This window comes from Triticum urartu, chromosome 7A, assembly GCF_056163025.1.
Source record: "Triticum urartu cultivar PI428250 chromosome 7A, HENAU_Tu73, whole genome shotgun sequence".
NCBI classification, from domain to species: Eukaryota; Viridiplantae; Streptophyta; class Magnoliopsida; order Poales; family Poaceae; genus Triticum; species Triticum urartu.
In genome coordinates, this window is record NC_141879.1 from 752321633 (window position 1) to 752337150 (window position 15518).

Sequence of the window (15518 nt, forward strand, 5' to 3'; positions counted from 1 at the left end):
TTACGGCCAAGATATCCTGCATTGCACATGAATGCATTCAGGATTTCTAGAAGCGATGAATGCTTAATAGTGAAAGATTGGAGGAAAATTGTTAATGATCACAGAGAAGTACTAGGGGGCAGCAATGAGAAGCGCAGCCCACGATTAGGAGACAGGTTCATCGGCATGCTCCAGTACGATCAATCAGGAGAGCTATACATGTTCTATGCTATTTTACCAGAGAGAGAGTAGCTATAGCAGGAGTGATTTAGCTAGTTCTTGATGCTGCTCTTAATTAGTACTTGTCCTTTCATGTTCGTGTTCTTTGTTCTGAACTTAAGTGATTTGCTTTTGTGGTGTTATATATGAACGCTTATAATATCATGACAATCATGTTGAACTCGATCGATAATATTTTTGCTTCTGGTACAAGTGAATGTTTCTTCTTTAAGCTAGTAGTGCTGGTGGTGATTAGATAGCTAGTTAATTATTATATCATTTAATGAAAGAAACCGCAGACTAGTTTCAGCTGGATGGATCCTACCTAAGTGATCAAGTATATGCCATATCCGTATATATTATAGTTGATCAAGTATAATATGGATATGGCATATACTCTAGCTAGCTAGCTAGCTAGTAGAGATATCCAATAATGCATCCAGTCGAAACTAATCCGCGGCACTTTCACCTAATGATTTGACAACTCATTATAATGTAAAACAATCACTAAATTAAATTGAAAACACAAAATTAAAGAAAATTTTAAAAAACACCCAAACATTTAGTACCGGTTGGTGTTACCAACCGGTACTAATGCCCTCCACGCAAACGGGCCTGGCTCGTGCCACGTGGTGGCACTTTAGGGGCGGTTCGTGACGAACCGGTACTAAAGGGGGGGGGGGCCTTTAGTCCCCACTCTTTAGTGCCGGTTTACCAACCGGCACTAAAGGCCGTCACGAACCGGCACTAAAGCCCGATTCTGCACTAGTGTTAGACTCCTTCCTCAAAATATGCCAGTAAAGTCTATACCTTGAAAACATGAAAGAGCTTACTGAATTAGCCTGGCGCTTTAAGCTAAGCCCACGATCCTTGGTCGTAGGCGGTGGTGCCTCGCTGGCCTTGAAGAGCACTTTCCAAATGTCCTCGTGCGTCGTGCCGAAGAGCTCTAGCAGCGTCTGGTGCTTGGCCGGATCAAACTCCCACAAATAGCAGGTCCGGCGTTGGCACGGAAGGATCCGGCGAATGAGCATAAGCTGGATCACATTGACAAGTTTGATCTTCTTAGATATCATGTTCTGGACGCACGTCTGGAGCCCAGTTAGCTCGTTCGAAGAACAGCAGGTTAGGCCCTTCTCTTGCCAGGAGGTGAGCCGCATCGGAACTCTAGATCGGAATTCGGGGGCCGCCGCCCAATTGTTATCGCGCGCCTCGGTGATGTAGAACCACCCCGACTGCCACCCCTTCACCGTCTCCACAAAGGAGCCTTCGAGCCAGGTGACATTGGGCATCTTGCCCACCAGGAGCCATGGCATTGGGCTTGTTGACCGCTCACCACCTTCGGCTTCACAAGGTCTTCAGCCACAGGCCAAAGTGAGGTGGGATGCGGAGAAAGGCCTTGCACACGACTATAAATGCCGAGATGTTGAGGATAAAGTTGGGGGCTAGATCGTGGAAGTCTAGCCCGTAGTAAAACATCAGTCGGCGGACAAACGGGTGGAGAGGGAATCCCAGCCCGCGGAACACCACCCTCTCATGAGGCTCGGGGGTAGGGATGATTTGTCCCTTGGCCGGGAGTCGGTGAACGATCTCCTTGGCCAGGTATCCGGCCTCTCGGAGTTCCTTGATATCTCTCTTCTTAACGGAGGAGGCCATCCACTTGCCTCCAGCTCTGGATCCGGACATGGTTGGAGTGCTTTCTCGGGCGGGGAAAGCTAGAGCTCAAGAATGGATGGGCTAAGGAAGGAGCAGGCATAGGTGAATGGGGACGAATCCTTATCCCCTTATAAAGGCCGCGAATGTCAAACGCCTCCTCACTTGCCTCAAAACTCGCCTATTCCCAAGGGCTGTGTAAACAACACGGTTGGGTTACCCATACCCGTATTGATGAGAATCCCGCAATAAGGGGACACGATCTCTGCTGCGACATGATGTGCCAATGGCAACCGCGTCTCGGAACGTGGAATGGCAGAACAAAATGGTCCGAAATTATGACCGGGCAGGCGTCATGTCACGTTGTAAAAAGTTGTCAGCGGATTGGACCCGTGGAATATTCTCTCTGTGGTTGTGTGTGGTGTGTGTTACAGGTCCGGATACAATCATCACGTCCGGAGACAATCTTGGGGTTCGGAAAGAAGGGAACCCGCCTTGCACCGAAGGCAAATCTGCATGCCGGACACCTCGTCATTGAAGCCAGGTTCAGGGGCTACTGAGGGAGTCCTGGACTAAGGGGTCCTCGGGCGTCCGGTCTGTTAGCCATGGGCCGGACTGATGGGCTGTGAGGATACGAACACCGAAGACTGCACCCGTGTCCGGATGGGACTCTCCTTGGCGTGGAAGGCAAGCTTGGCGACCGGATATGTAGATTCCTTTCTTTGTAACCAACCTTGTGTAACCCTAGATCCTCCCGGTGCCTATATAAACCGGAGGACTTATTCCGGAAAGGGGAGATACTCATTACCATAGTCATACAGGCTAGACTTCAAGGGTTTAGCTATTACGATCTCGTGGTAATCAAGATCAATCAAGTAGGAAGTAGGGTATTACCTCCATAAAGAGAGCCCGAACCTGGGTAAACATCGTGTCCCCTGTCTCCTGTTACCATCGACCTTAGACGCACAGTTCAGGACCCCTTGCCCGAGATCCGCTTGTTTCGACACCGACAGAGGGCGACGCGGGGGGGCGGCGGGGGCGGGGGGGCATTCGTAATGGCTTTTACCTAGCATCAAGGATCGGTTGCAGTTCCTTCCAGATTGAATCCGATTGCTCTAATGCACTTCAAGCCTTTAAGATTGAAGATTATTCGGGACAGGACTCAGCTATCGTCCTTGAAGGATAAGAGATGGGAATGTACTTCGCTCAGTACGAAATCAGTACGCGAAGCAAATGATGTAGCTGATTCTATAGCCAAATTCTCCCTTTCTAGTAGATCTTCGGAGGTTTGGCAGAGCTCAATCCCTGACTTTATTTCTCAACTTGTTCTAAACGATCTCGCTATCATTTAAGAAATAAAGTTTTATACGTCAAAAAAAACTCGTGTTGTCTTCACGTGATACCAACTATTAATGTTCAAAGAACCTCTGCAAAAACTTGATTGTCTTCAAAAATAAATAAATACAACAAAGGTATCATGTCTTCACGTGACACCAACAAAGGTATCTTGTCTTCAAAGAAAATTATAGAAATGATTCATCAACTTGATTTTTTTTTAAGTTGTCACGAATCTACTAGTGTTCCTGTAAAAAAGTTAAATCCTTTTTTTTGTAGGTCTGACTGATCGAGTTAAGTTTGAAGTTGATGGACTAAGTTGGCATGATGTTTTGTCGCAAAAGAAAAAGGGAAACGTTGCGAGCCGGCAGACCGGCCGAACTACCGCCCAGTGACTGTGCGGGGCGGCCTCATTGCCCTCCGTCGCCATAAAATCAACAGAAGCAACGTCTTTCAGCGCAACTCTAGCTTGTGCGTGTACAACCCCATGACCGACGACCGCACCTACCTCTCCCATTCATCGGCCTTCTTCCCAAGCCGGCATTACACGTTTGTTTTGCTCACCGCAGCGGATGGCATCGGCTGCTCCTTCATGTTGTTGGTTGTCGATGCGGGTCCTTACCAAAACGGCGGACGCTGTATCACGGTGGAGGCGGCCAAATCGTCGAAAGTCGATGGCGCCATCTGGGGGCCTATGAATTCTATTGGTCACCGCCACCTTCCATTCCAGGCATTCCAAGACCACCGTGAGGCTGTTGTCCTCCATGGCGGCGTCATTCACTGGCTATTCTCCGATAACAACAAAATCCTCATCTATGACATCCGCACAAAGAGACTAGGCACAATGAAGCTCCCACCCACTAACAGCCAAGAAAGAAGTCGACACCTGGGGACGTCATCGGATGGGAGGCTGCGGTTACTCACCGCTAAAAGGTTCATGATATCTTTGTGGCTGCACCAGTCAGATGGTTGGGCAAAGGAGCCTCTGATCAATGTGGAGGAGAAACTACTGTCACTACATCCCCATATCTCTCCCGCCCGTATAATGATTGAGTTCCAGTTTGTGGGAGAGAAGAGCGGTGCGGTGTTGCTATGGGCATATCGCTGTAACCAACGGCAGCGTCAAGGGCCACTCACTGTCCTTGACTTGGAGACAAAGGAGATGCGCAAGCAAGATTGGTATCCTTTCTTGTTGTTCGAAGTCGACCTGTCCTCCCGGCTACAAGCCATGAAGATCTTTTCCTAACCAGCTACCTGCCTGCAGCTTGAAACTGCCGCACATGAATCGTGACATATCTGGCATGCTAACCAGTGCAATAAGCAGGGCAGAACACAAAATCATATTGCAGCCCTTTTTCTGGGCTTAAAGACGTTACTACTTTTGAGTGTTGCATGTCTATCGGATACTCGAGGGTTTATTTCTATTTGGAACCGCACAAGTCATGTAATTTTTGTTAATTCTTACGGATGCGAATCATTGTCTTTGGTATACTTTCGGAATATCATACGAGTACTTAGATAGTATATTTTGATGCAAAATATCATTATATTTATCGTGTGATAGTGAAAAGGAATTGGTGCCTCCTGAAATTAATATATATACATATACTCATTCATGCGGACGGCCTTGATATCTTTGTTGGGATATTTGGAATTAACCATCAATTTGTTATCAGTGCTTCTCTTGGGGTCCTTTGAACGTGCTCAGAAATGATAGTTCCTCCTATTTTTTGGAATTAATTTCAATTTTTGCATCGGAAATTTTTTTGTGTGTAGCATGGAAATTAATCTGTACCAGTAGTAGTCATCCTTGCTGGAAGCACACACTGCCGACTGTGTCGGCCGACGAAGAATGTCCAGCACGATGTAGTGCATTATATCATGTCCGGGCCGGGTTCCCATCCTTTCTTTTTCAAGAATAAAAAGTAAATAGATTGACGTCATGACCAGTGTATAGTATGTATCTAAACTATCTATACGTACGTACATATCTAATCCATCGTACCATCTATATCTACAGTGACCACCATGGCAAGAGAAGCTCCCGATCGGCGACCAGCGGCTGAGGTACGGTGCTCGATGCTGCCAATCAACTTCTCGGTCGAGTCCAGGATTTCCTAGGTGCGGATGACGCCGGTCAGAGATGTGCATGTCATTAGCTTCGGGTAGTATATACTCCCTCCGTTCCATATAAACTTTGTACTAAATCAGCGAGGAAGTATTTCATATGTCATTTCCGATTCAGTTTAGATTGATTGTGGCAGGTACAAGTTGGGGCTATTTTTTTTTACCTTGGATAGCAGCACATGTTGAGGTACTGTCGGTTCAGTGCTCTACCATCGAATTTGTCTCTGGTCTGGAAATATTATATAACCTCGAGGTAGTGTTGGTCAAGGGTTCCCACAGCAACGAAGTCAAGCAATATTTGCAGCAGAAACTTGACGAGTTATACAGCAGAAACTTGCCGCGGGCAGTTAAGTATGGAAGGGAGTCGACGTACACAAGAGTTGTGTTGAAGTTGGAGGACCAACCTCCTCCATCCTGATTTCGTTTCCATTTCTTTCCCTCTACTGATGTCTACTACATTTTAGTAATAAGCACCCAGACAACAGTTTTCCAAATCAGAAGGCCTTATTGGGTGGCATTGGACATTGACTTCGCCCTGCTTCTACTCACGTTGGTTTCTTCTTCTTGCAACAAACATAGTATCTCTGTATACGTACGTACGGGTATGCAGAAATTATTTGCAGCCTGGTCGAGAACATCACCTCGACTGACTGATTTGAAGTACTACCAAAGACTGGTCACCGTGCTCATATCCTGCCTTTTCTGTGAGTAGTACTGCTGCCACCTGCCAGAAGAAAAAGACGTACGGTAATGAGCTATAAGTGGCTGTGTGCATCTTAGGATTTAGGAGGCCGGGAGTTCAGTCCAGGTAGAATACATGATATGGAAAATGTTATGAATCTGTTGAAATCAATCCCGAGAATTGGTTTTTTTCCTCAATAAATATGAATCGATTGATCCCTGCTGATTTGCTCGTTGAGTTCAGGATGTTAATGTGCGATGGAAAGTGCTTTCATTTAGTATATTATGCTTTTATTATTGTTCAAAAACAAATGATTGGCAACTGCGTGACATGAGCAAGAAGAAGATAATACAGTGAGCAACGATATTGATATTGAACATCCAATGCTCACTGAAATATGAACATCCAGCTTGGCTGAAAATAGGATCACTCCTCTGCTTTGTTTATTCTGCTGCTAAATTATAAATTTACTACCAAATTGCCCGTGCGTTGCTACGTGGGGCATAAACCAACTGAGCGTTGGCAATGCAAGATTCGTCATCTTCGAAGGTGCCTTCGTGGATGGGCTAAGCATACGCATGGGATATATAAGGCGGAGAAGGAGCGACTCATCCTGCTTATTCAGACCCTTGAAGTAAAAGCTGAAACTTCTATCTTAGATACCAGTGAGCTGGAGACTAAAATGGAGGCCGAGTTGCGGCTGAAAGAGCTTCTCCGCGAGGAGGAATTGAAATGGGCGTTGAGAGCTAAGGTTCGTAAAATCGTCCAAGGCGAGGATAACACTCAATTCTTTCATATGATTGCTAATGGAAAGCATCGTAAGAAGAGAATTTTCCAATTAGAACAAGACGAAGATATGATAGTTGGTCAGGAAAACCTGAAAGTTTACATTACCAACTATTATAAGCAGTTGTTTGGACCTCCGAAAGAGAATTTTGTGTCTTTAGATGAGACAAGGGATGAGGATGTTCCTCAACTTGAGACGGACGAGAATGAGATTTTGACTGCTCCCTTTACGGAGAAAGAGGTGTTTGAGGCCATCGCACAAATGGAAAACAATAAGGCTCCAGGACCGGATGGGTTTCCGGCGGAGTTTTACAAAAAATGCTGGCACTTCATTAAGGGAGACCTGATGCCGATGTTTCATGAGTTTTTTAATGGGCAGCTTCATTTGTTCAAGCTGAATTTTGGAACGATAACTCTTCTTCCTAAGAAGACAGAGGCTATTCGCATTGAGCAGTTTAGGCCTATATGTCTGCTTAATGTTAGTTTCAAAATCTTCACCAAGGTGGGGACGAACAGACTTACACGGATTGGGCATTCAGTTGTGCAACCGTCCCAGACTGCTTTCATGCCAGATAGAAATATCCTTGAAGGGGTGATCGTCTTGCATGAAACGCTCCATGAGATTCACTAAAAAAATCTAGATGGCGTTGTTTTTAAAGTGGATTTTGAAAAAGCATATGATAAAGTTAAATGGCCTTTCCTTCAACAAGCTTTGCGTATGAAAGGATTTGACACGGCCTGGAGAAACCAGATTGAGTCCTTTACACAAAAAGGGAGTGTAGGGATTAAAGTGAATGACGATATAGGTCACTATTTCCAGACACACAAAGGGTTAAGGCAAGGAGATGCCATGTCACCGATCCTATTCAACATAGTGGTTGATATGCTAACTATTTTAATAGGACGGGCTAAGGATGCAGGGCTGGTAGGTGGCCTGGTTCCGCACCTAGTTGATGGCGGTATATCCATCTTACAGTATGCTGATGATAATATCATCTTTATGGAGCACGACTTGGCGAAAGCGAGAAACATGAAGTTGGTGTTGTGCTTATTTGAACAATTGTCCGGGCTCAAAATTAACTTCCACAAGAGCGAATTGTTTTGTTTTGGAAGAGCTAATGATGACCAGGAGGCGTATAAACAATTGTTCATATGCGATTTGGGTTCGTTACTGTTCACGTACTTAGGTATACCCATCCATCATCGTAAGCTGACTAACAGAGTGGAAATGCATCGAGGATCGTTTTGAGAAGAAACTGAGCTGTTGGAGCTCATGTCACATGGAGGCCGATTAATTTTGATTAATCCAGTCCTCACCGGTATGCCTATGTTTCTCCTATCCTTTTTCGAGGTCCCGGTGAGGGTCAGGAAGAGGCTAGACTTCTATCGATCTCGATTCTTTTGGCAGAATGATGAATTTAAACGAAAGTATAGGCTTGCAAAATAGATATAATCTGTAGGCCGAAGGACCAAGGGTGTCTAGGCATTGAAAATCTGAAAGTCAAGAACAGATGTCTCCTTAGCAAGTGGCTATTTAAACTTTCGTCCGAGACGCAGGCTACTTGGGCTCAGATTTTGCGAAATAAGTATCTTCAGTCTAAAACCTTGGCCCAGGTGATAGTGAGACCGACTGACTCACCATTTTGAAAATGATTGATGAGAGTCAAGCCACTCTTTTTCAATAGGACAAAGTTTTAGTCGGAAATGGAGCTAATACGAGGTTCTGGGAGGATACGTGGCTTGGGGAGACGCCCCTTGCACTTCAATATCCTACTCTGTACAACATTGTTCAACGTCAAGAAGCTTACGTTGCAAATGTTCTACAATCCACTCCCCTCAATATTAGTTTTCGGAGGACGCTAGTTGGAAATCGTTGGGAGGCCTGACTTCATCTTGTAAGACGTTTGATGGATGTCCAGCTATCTCAGCAGCCAGATCATTTGTATTGGAAACTAACTAAGGACGGCGTGTTCTCGGTCAAATCCATGTATTTGGATGTCATAAACTCTAGTGTCATTCCCTCCTCGAAGCACGTTTGGAAAGTAAAGGTACCTTTGCGAATCAAAGTGTTTATGTGGTTCGTGCATAAACAAATTATTTTGACAAAGGATAATCTGGCAAAACGCAATTGGGTGGGTTCTGCTAGGTGTAGTTTTTGTGACCGTAACGAAACTATCAAACACCTCTTTCTAGATTGTCCGCTGGCTAAGTTTCTTTAGCGTTCGATTCATATTGCTTTTAATATTAATCCGCCCACTTTCATCAACATGTTATTTGGAACGTGGCTTGATGGGGTTGACTCAATATAGCGAGGCACATTCATGTTGGCGTTTGTGCCTTATTATGGACAGTCTAGAACTGCAGAAATGATTTGGTTTTTAATAGATCAACGAACATTCACTTTTTGCAGGTTATCTTTAGGGCTACAGCGTTGATCCGTATGTGGTCGCTACTCACTCCGACGGAGGCCGGGGGCGTTTGGCTACTGTGTCTACCTGATGGGACATGGTAATTCGGAATATTTTTAACCGATTTGGATGGCGGTCATGTGATAGGATAGGCATGTAGTGCTCCTATTTTATTTGCCAGCCGGTTGTGGCTTTCTGTTTGGCTCTTATGAGTGTTTGTTTATTTCATACTTCGAGACTTGGAGACTTGTTGCTGGATTTTTTATTAATAATATGAGCCGTATGCATCTTTCTGATGCAGAGACTAGGGTAAAACCCATTTTCGAAAAAAAAAACGTGGGACATAAATATTTCAATGGTTCAACATCAATGGTGTCAAATATATGTACCTTTACGATCTTCATGCACATCCCACATCTATCTTTCCCTATCCCGTTGTCTCTTTCGCTATTGGGACATGTAGGTTCTCTGTACGATCTTCATGTACGTTGCCTCGCATGCATCCTATGCACGCACGAATGAAATGTGCTGTACTAGCTAGTACGTCTCTTGCCACGTACTCCCGGTGTACCTACAAATCCAGGTACACTTTTGGAATGGCCAGTGATAGGCGCCGGCGCGCCGGCCGAAATTTTGGCCGGTGCGCTGCCGAGCGTACGATACAGACTTTTTTAACCGTATGATACAACTTTTCCTCTCTAAAAAGTCAACCACGCTGAAAAAAGATAGCGACCAGAATCCACGCACTCGCCGGCCAGAATCTGCATGCTCGCCGGCCGCCCACACTTGTCCTCAGCATCTCGTGCTTGCTGGTCACCTGTGCCACCACGCCCGCCCACCCGTGTTCGCCGGCGCTCGCGTCATTGCGCTTGGCTCGGCTGTCTCGGCTCGCCATGGTTACAACTCGAACGCGGACAGGTTCCAGCTTGTGGTCACCATGGTTGCAGCATCTCCGGCGTCTCCGTCTCCGGCTCGCCGCCGTCATTGACTTGCACCGCAACCGCCATGTCCAGCAAAAACAAATCTAAAAAGCAACAAAAACTTCCAATGCACGGTTGAAACAAAAAGATTAGCTGGTTCCAGCAAAAATTGATGCTATTTCCAGCAAAAATCGAATGCAACAAAAACCTCTGGTACTCGGTTGAAGCAAATAGATTTGCCGGTTCTAACAAAACTTGATGGTGGTTCCAGCAAAAATCTCAGCAGCAAAAAGCGATAAGCCAATTGTAGCAAATGAATTAGCCAGTTTCAGCAAAAAGTAATGCTGGTTCCAACAAAATAGCCTCAAGCAAAAAAAAGACTAGTGCCCATTGTAGCAAAAAAAAAAGACGGTTCCAGCAAAAATAAAGGCTGGTTCTAGCAAAAAATGTGTCACCTGTCCAGGACGCGTGCGGTTCCAGCATCAGGGGACACTGGTTCCAGCATCGTCATGTGTCGGTTGCAGCTCCCTAGTCCGCCGGTTCCAGCATCACTGCCTGAGCAGGAACCGGTCGCCGTCGTCACGCACCATGGTGACATAGCGGGGTGCGCGAGCTTGCAGCCCAATCGTCGGGCCCCTTGCTCGCAGCTCCAAGGAGCCGAGCGTGTGTGTGAGCAGCATGTACTTGAGCTCAACCTCATGGATCCATGGCGTATTGCGCAGGACATGAGACAGAAAAGCAAAAAACACGAACAAGCTCACCCCCTCATGGATCTATGGTGGAAAAAACCGCGGGAAACAGATAAGGCAACAAAAACGAACTCAATTTCATGAGGATTGGGTGTGGATTCTTGAAGAGAGAGCACACGAAGAGAGGGGAGAGAAATTGAGCAAGGGGGATTGAAGGACGAGACGCCTGCTGTGGTCTCCAGAATATGCGAGGGGATAAGATGAAAGCGGTGGGGATAGACTTAGCTTTGTGGGTGGTGGGCCAGGACTGGGCCAGCACTGCGTAGCGACTTGAGCGTGGCGACCGGCCGAACGCTCAGCCGGCGCACCGTTTGCAAACGTTTAGCTTTTGGAATTCAGGTCGACCGTGCAGACCGACACCGTCTATAAATAGTGTCCCAACGCCAAAGGGAATTACTTATGAGCGATCGAACTAGAGCCAATCCGCCCTACTTTCTATGAACCAGCGGGCGATCGACATGGGGATGCATCCATCGATTTCTTCACCGCCTACTAGATGGCGCACGGCCACTACCATGTCTCGATGCCGGCGATGACTCACAGCCACCACCATCACGTCTCGATGCTGGAGATGTCGCACGGCAACTACCACCACCATCATCCTCATCACGACCACTACCACCACATTGAAGAGAGCCAGCAGCCGCGGGCATATCTGGGGTCCTCCGTTCCATTCGTTTCCCCGTCCCCCGGCCTGCCGCCGATCGTCGAGCCGACGCCGGATGCCTGCGTCGTCGTAGCCGTCATGATATGTGTGCATGCATCTTGCGGTCAGTCAATTGAGGCGACGTTTCATTATTAATTCGATTGATTGTGCTCTTTGTTGTTTGTGGACTTTGCCCCCTTAGAGTGAAACTGTTGATCATCTACTATTCATGAGTTTGTTCAGATCTAGACTCTGGGACATGCTCAAAGCATGGCTTAAGCTGGACTGCATCGATACATCGTCTTGGGCTCTACTCAGCTCCACAAAGGATTGGTGGATTAGTCTTGTTGACTAAAACAACCCTAACAGGTGTGCCATAGCTTCGATTGTAATGTTAATCTCTTGGGTTGTTTGTGGTGAAAGAAATGCTCTCGTATTTCGCATCAAAAAAGTGCACCGACCTCAGTTCTTCTGAGCGCCATCAATGCGAAGGTGGCACACTGGATAATCATGAGCGCAAAAAAGAGTAATCTATGTTGAGACGTACTAGCTGGTACGTCTCTTCTGGGCACCGACCTCACAAGAGTAATCTATGTTGTATGCTTGGTGAGTGTTGTAACTCATGTGAACTCTAGTCTTCTTCTTAATTGATGAGGCAAATCTTTTGCCTCTGTTTAAAAAATAAATTGTTGATTTGGTGCATAAAATTCATCTTTTAGTAATCACCCATTCAACAAACTTTTATTGTATTTATTCTTCAATCCTCCAATGGATGTTTGAATCCAAACATTGGTCACGTCCTCAAGAGAGTACTTGACTCAGCAACATTTATCCGGTATATGTACATTGATAAAAATGGATACAAATCTAAATTTCAAGGGCGATATAAAAAGAACAGAAACACGTTCACACAAAACACGAAAATGGACACAAGTACCTAATGGTCACTTGGCTAGCTAGCTTGGAAAAACTTTCATGGTTTGTAGGTGAGTTTGTAGATCGATCTCCAACAATAAGGAGGCCCTCTCTTGTTTATGCATATCCTTTGTTAACAAATCAAGCACTACACACCCTCCATTAGATAGCATTAGCATAACCACGTCACCAGTCCTCTTCCCAGACCCCTGAAACTCAACTAGTATATCACTGCCGATTTTTGGGTACAACGACAGTAGCTTATCCTCGATGTTAATCATAGTTTCCCGAGCCCAACCACCACCCTCATGGCAAGCACCTCCTGGGACAATTGCGAGCTGCAGCCTTATAGAGATCATGAACCCATCTATAGAAAGCAGCTTTAGTAGGTTCCCATCCGGCGATGTTGCCAAATATAGATGGTTTGCGTTGTGGTTGGTGGGTGGGAGCTTCATAAGTCCTGCCGTCCTCGTGACCACATTGTAGGTGAGGATTTGGTCGCTCTGGAACGCTAGCCAATGTATCATGCCGCCGCGAAGGATGGAAGGGTTGTTACGAGTATTGACCCATGGCCATCGAAAATCGAGGTGGCTCTCATGAGATTCATATAGCCAGGTACTTGGATGCTATGTCGGCTGAGATCGGCAACGAGCAGCATGAAGGTGTCATCGATGCCATCGGTGGGGGTGAGCAGGACGTATACCCGGACGGAGTAATGGTTGCCATTGATATCCCACGGCCTGTAGAGGAAACTGCGGCGGCCCGTCATGGGGTCGTACACACATAGGTGAGAACATCGCTTGGACTGGATGCAGAGGCAGCGGAGGACGACGAGGCCACGTCGAGGAAGTCTGCGTCAGCATTGCGGCTAATGAAAGGGGAGAGGTGGTTGTGGCAGAAGGACACGGTGGCAGGTGTAGCCGGGTGAACCAGGGCGAGGAGTTCGTGGGCATAGGTGTTGATATCGGCCAGGATGTAGGGAGCAGCTTGCTTGGTGATTCGATGGATGAACGGCGGGCTTAGGATATCACGATGAAGGTGCTTACAGGCAGCCGCACAACGGACGATGGTGAAAGGGTCGGAGCGTGCCACAATCTCGAGCAGGACATGGGTCGGGAGCAGGACATGGCCACGATCTTCGGTAGCGCCGCACGTATGCTGCTTTCGTTTGTGTTTCCATGTTGCCATGGCGCTACGGGCGGTTCAGCGACGTGCAGCCCTCCGACATTATTATATGGAAGCGCACAAGTAAAGAAGGAAAAGGTGAATCGTTTTGAGTTGGACTAGGAAACGAAAGATAATCCTAGGGACGTAAGTACACGATGCAAGACATGGTTAATCCTAGGGACGTACGGCCACGAACTACGGCCAATTGCGCTTGGAAGTCTGTGGAGGCGGCAATGCGCCGGACACGTCTGAAACAGGGTATGGGCTGGATCCACAGATCCTGTCATCAGATGAGCAAAATAACAGAAAACACGTCGATTTTTGTTTTGCGAGAAAACATCCAATCGCTCTATTTTTTTTTACTAACTTACTGCTTGAACTAATGTTTGCTCTGATAAGTAAACACATTCTGCCCTACAGATGGGTACATGCACACCCCTATGAGCATATCCGAGAGCTTGGTGTAGTTAACGAACACAGAAAAAAAGGGAGACATCATACCGCTGAAATAATTAACACTGAAAACTTTAAAATATGTTCAGAAAAATCTGACCAGTCAAGCTTTTTTTTTTAGGAAAAAAACTTCTGGTATAGTCCTCATGTGTCAAGACAATGCAAACCAGAAGTAATAATTACAACCAGACCAGTAGACCACCTACCGAAGACTACAAGCACTGGAGCGAGAAGAAGGTGCGTCGCTGTCATTGCCCCTCCCTCACTGAAGCCGAGCAAACCTTGTTGTAGTTGACAGTCACGAAATTGTCATGCTAAGGCCCAATATGACCAGCGAACCATAACAGCAACCACCGCCAATGCAGAGAAGCATAGATCAGAAGGATCCAATCTGAAGACACATGAACACAGATGAACGAATTTCGGATCCTAGTGGATCCACCAAAGAGAATCATGTGAGATATGTCGGAGACACATCTACACACGCCTCTGATAGCACTAGACGCACCACCAGAATAGACACCAAAAATCACCTAAAAATGGAGCAATAGCTCTCCAGCTGTCACCGTCTCGTCTGGCTGAGCACACCACATATCCTAAATAGACACCAAAAAACACCTAAAAATGGAGCAGTAGCTCTCCAGCTGTCGAGGGCTCAGATTCACCACGCCTCCATGGCCCTAAGGCCACAGAAGACAAAACCGATCCGCGGCGGCGCCGACGGGAGGCGCAGTCATCTTATTATGCATAAGGTTGAACTTTCGTGGAATATGTAACCCCAAGCTAACTCGATAACTTAAAATGCATGGAATCTAAGACCTTGTGTATTACTTGTGTAGATACATCTATTTGAGCCACAAGTAATTCCGAACTAGGGACACGAAGAGGCCACACATTGGTTTATTTTGGAAGCTATTTATTTGTATGACATGATTGGTGAAATACCACTAAATCCTACTTGCCGAGTCTATATGATTCTACACGTTATCGATCATTTCGTGGATGGATCGATCGAGAATGGCAGCGTACAGGTTACAACTAGTACAAGTTACAACTAGCAGGGCCGCCCTAGCTCGATAACTTCCCTTCTCATACAAGGAAAGAAAAACTAGCATGGCGGCCCGGTATGAGAAGGGAATATTTAAAACCGGCCAGCCAGCCAAACCGTTGCGCTGTTCGCTCACTCGTAGGCCTTTGCCTTATGATGATCCTCAATTCAGACATCAAATGGAGCAACACCAGCTGGTGGCAGGACAAGACAAGGCTTCAACGCAATCCCAGAAATCAAATGTACTTGAAGAAAACAATGATGCTGATACCCAATCATATTGCGGCGATGAGAAGACTGATGGACCATCCCTGAAAGCTGAGTCGGGATGTAAAAAAAACTGACCTTTTACAGTACATCAATTCAATTTTAGCGGTTTAATTTTATGATTCGACGGCCCAGATGCAGCAATACGACACCAGAATTGGGTAGTA

The 15518-nt window shown here is 46.3% G+C and overlaps 2 protein-coding genes across 2 annotated transcripts; one reads left to right on the forward strand and one right to left on the reverse strand.

Annotated features, from left to right (window-relative positions):
• The first annotated feature begins 3670 nt into the window (after positions 1 to 3670).
• On the forward strand, positions 3671 to 4429 carry LOC147962830 (uncharacterized). Its single transcript, XM_087534322.1, has one exon. The coding sequence runs from the start codon at positions 3671 to 3673 to the stop codon at positions 4427 to 4429; it is 759 nt and encodes a 252-aa protein (XP_087390448.1).
• An 8028-nt stretch (positions 4430 to 12457) lies between these two features.
• Positions 12458 to 13185, reverse strand: LOC147962831 (uncharacterized). Its single transcript, XM_087534323.1, has 2 exons — positions 13120 to 13185; positions 12458 to 13009 (listed from the first exon to the last, which is right to left on the reverse strand). The coding sequence occupies exons 1-2, from the start codon at positions 13183 to 13185 to the stop codon at positions 12458 to 12460; spliced, it is 618 nt and encodes a 205-aa protein (XP_087390449.1).
• Positions 13186 to 15518: the final 2333 nt, after the last annotated feature.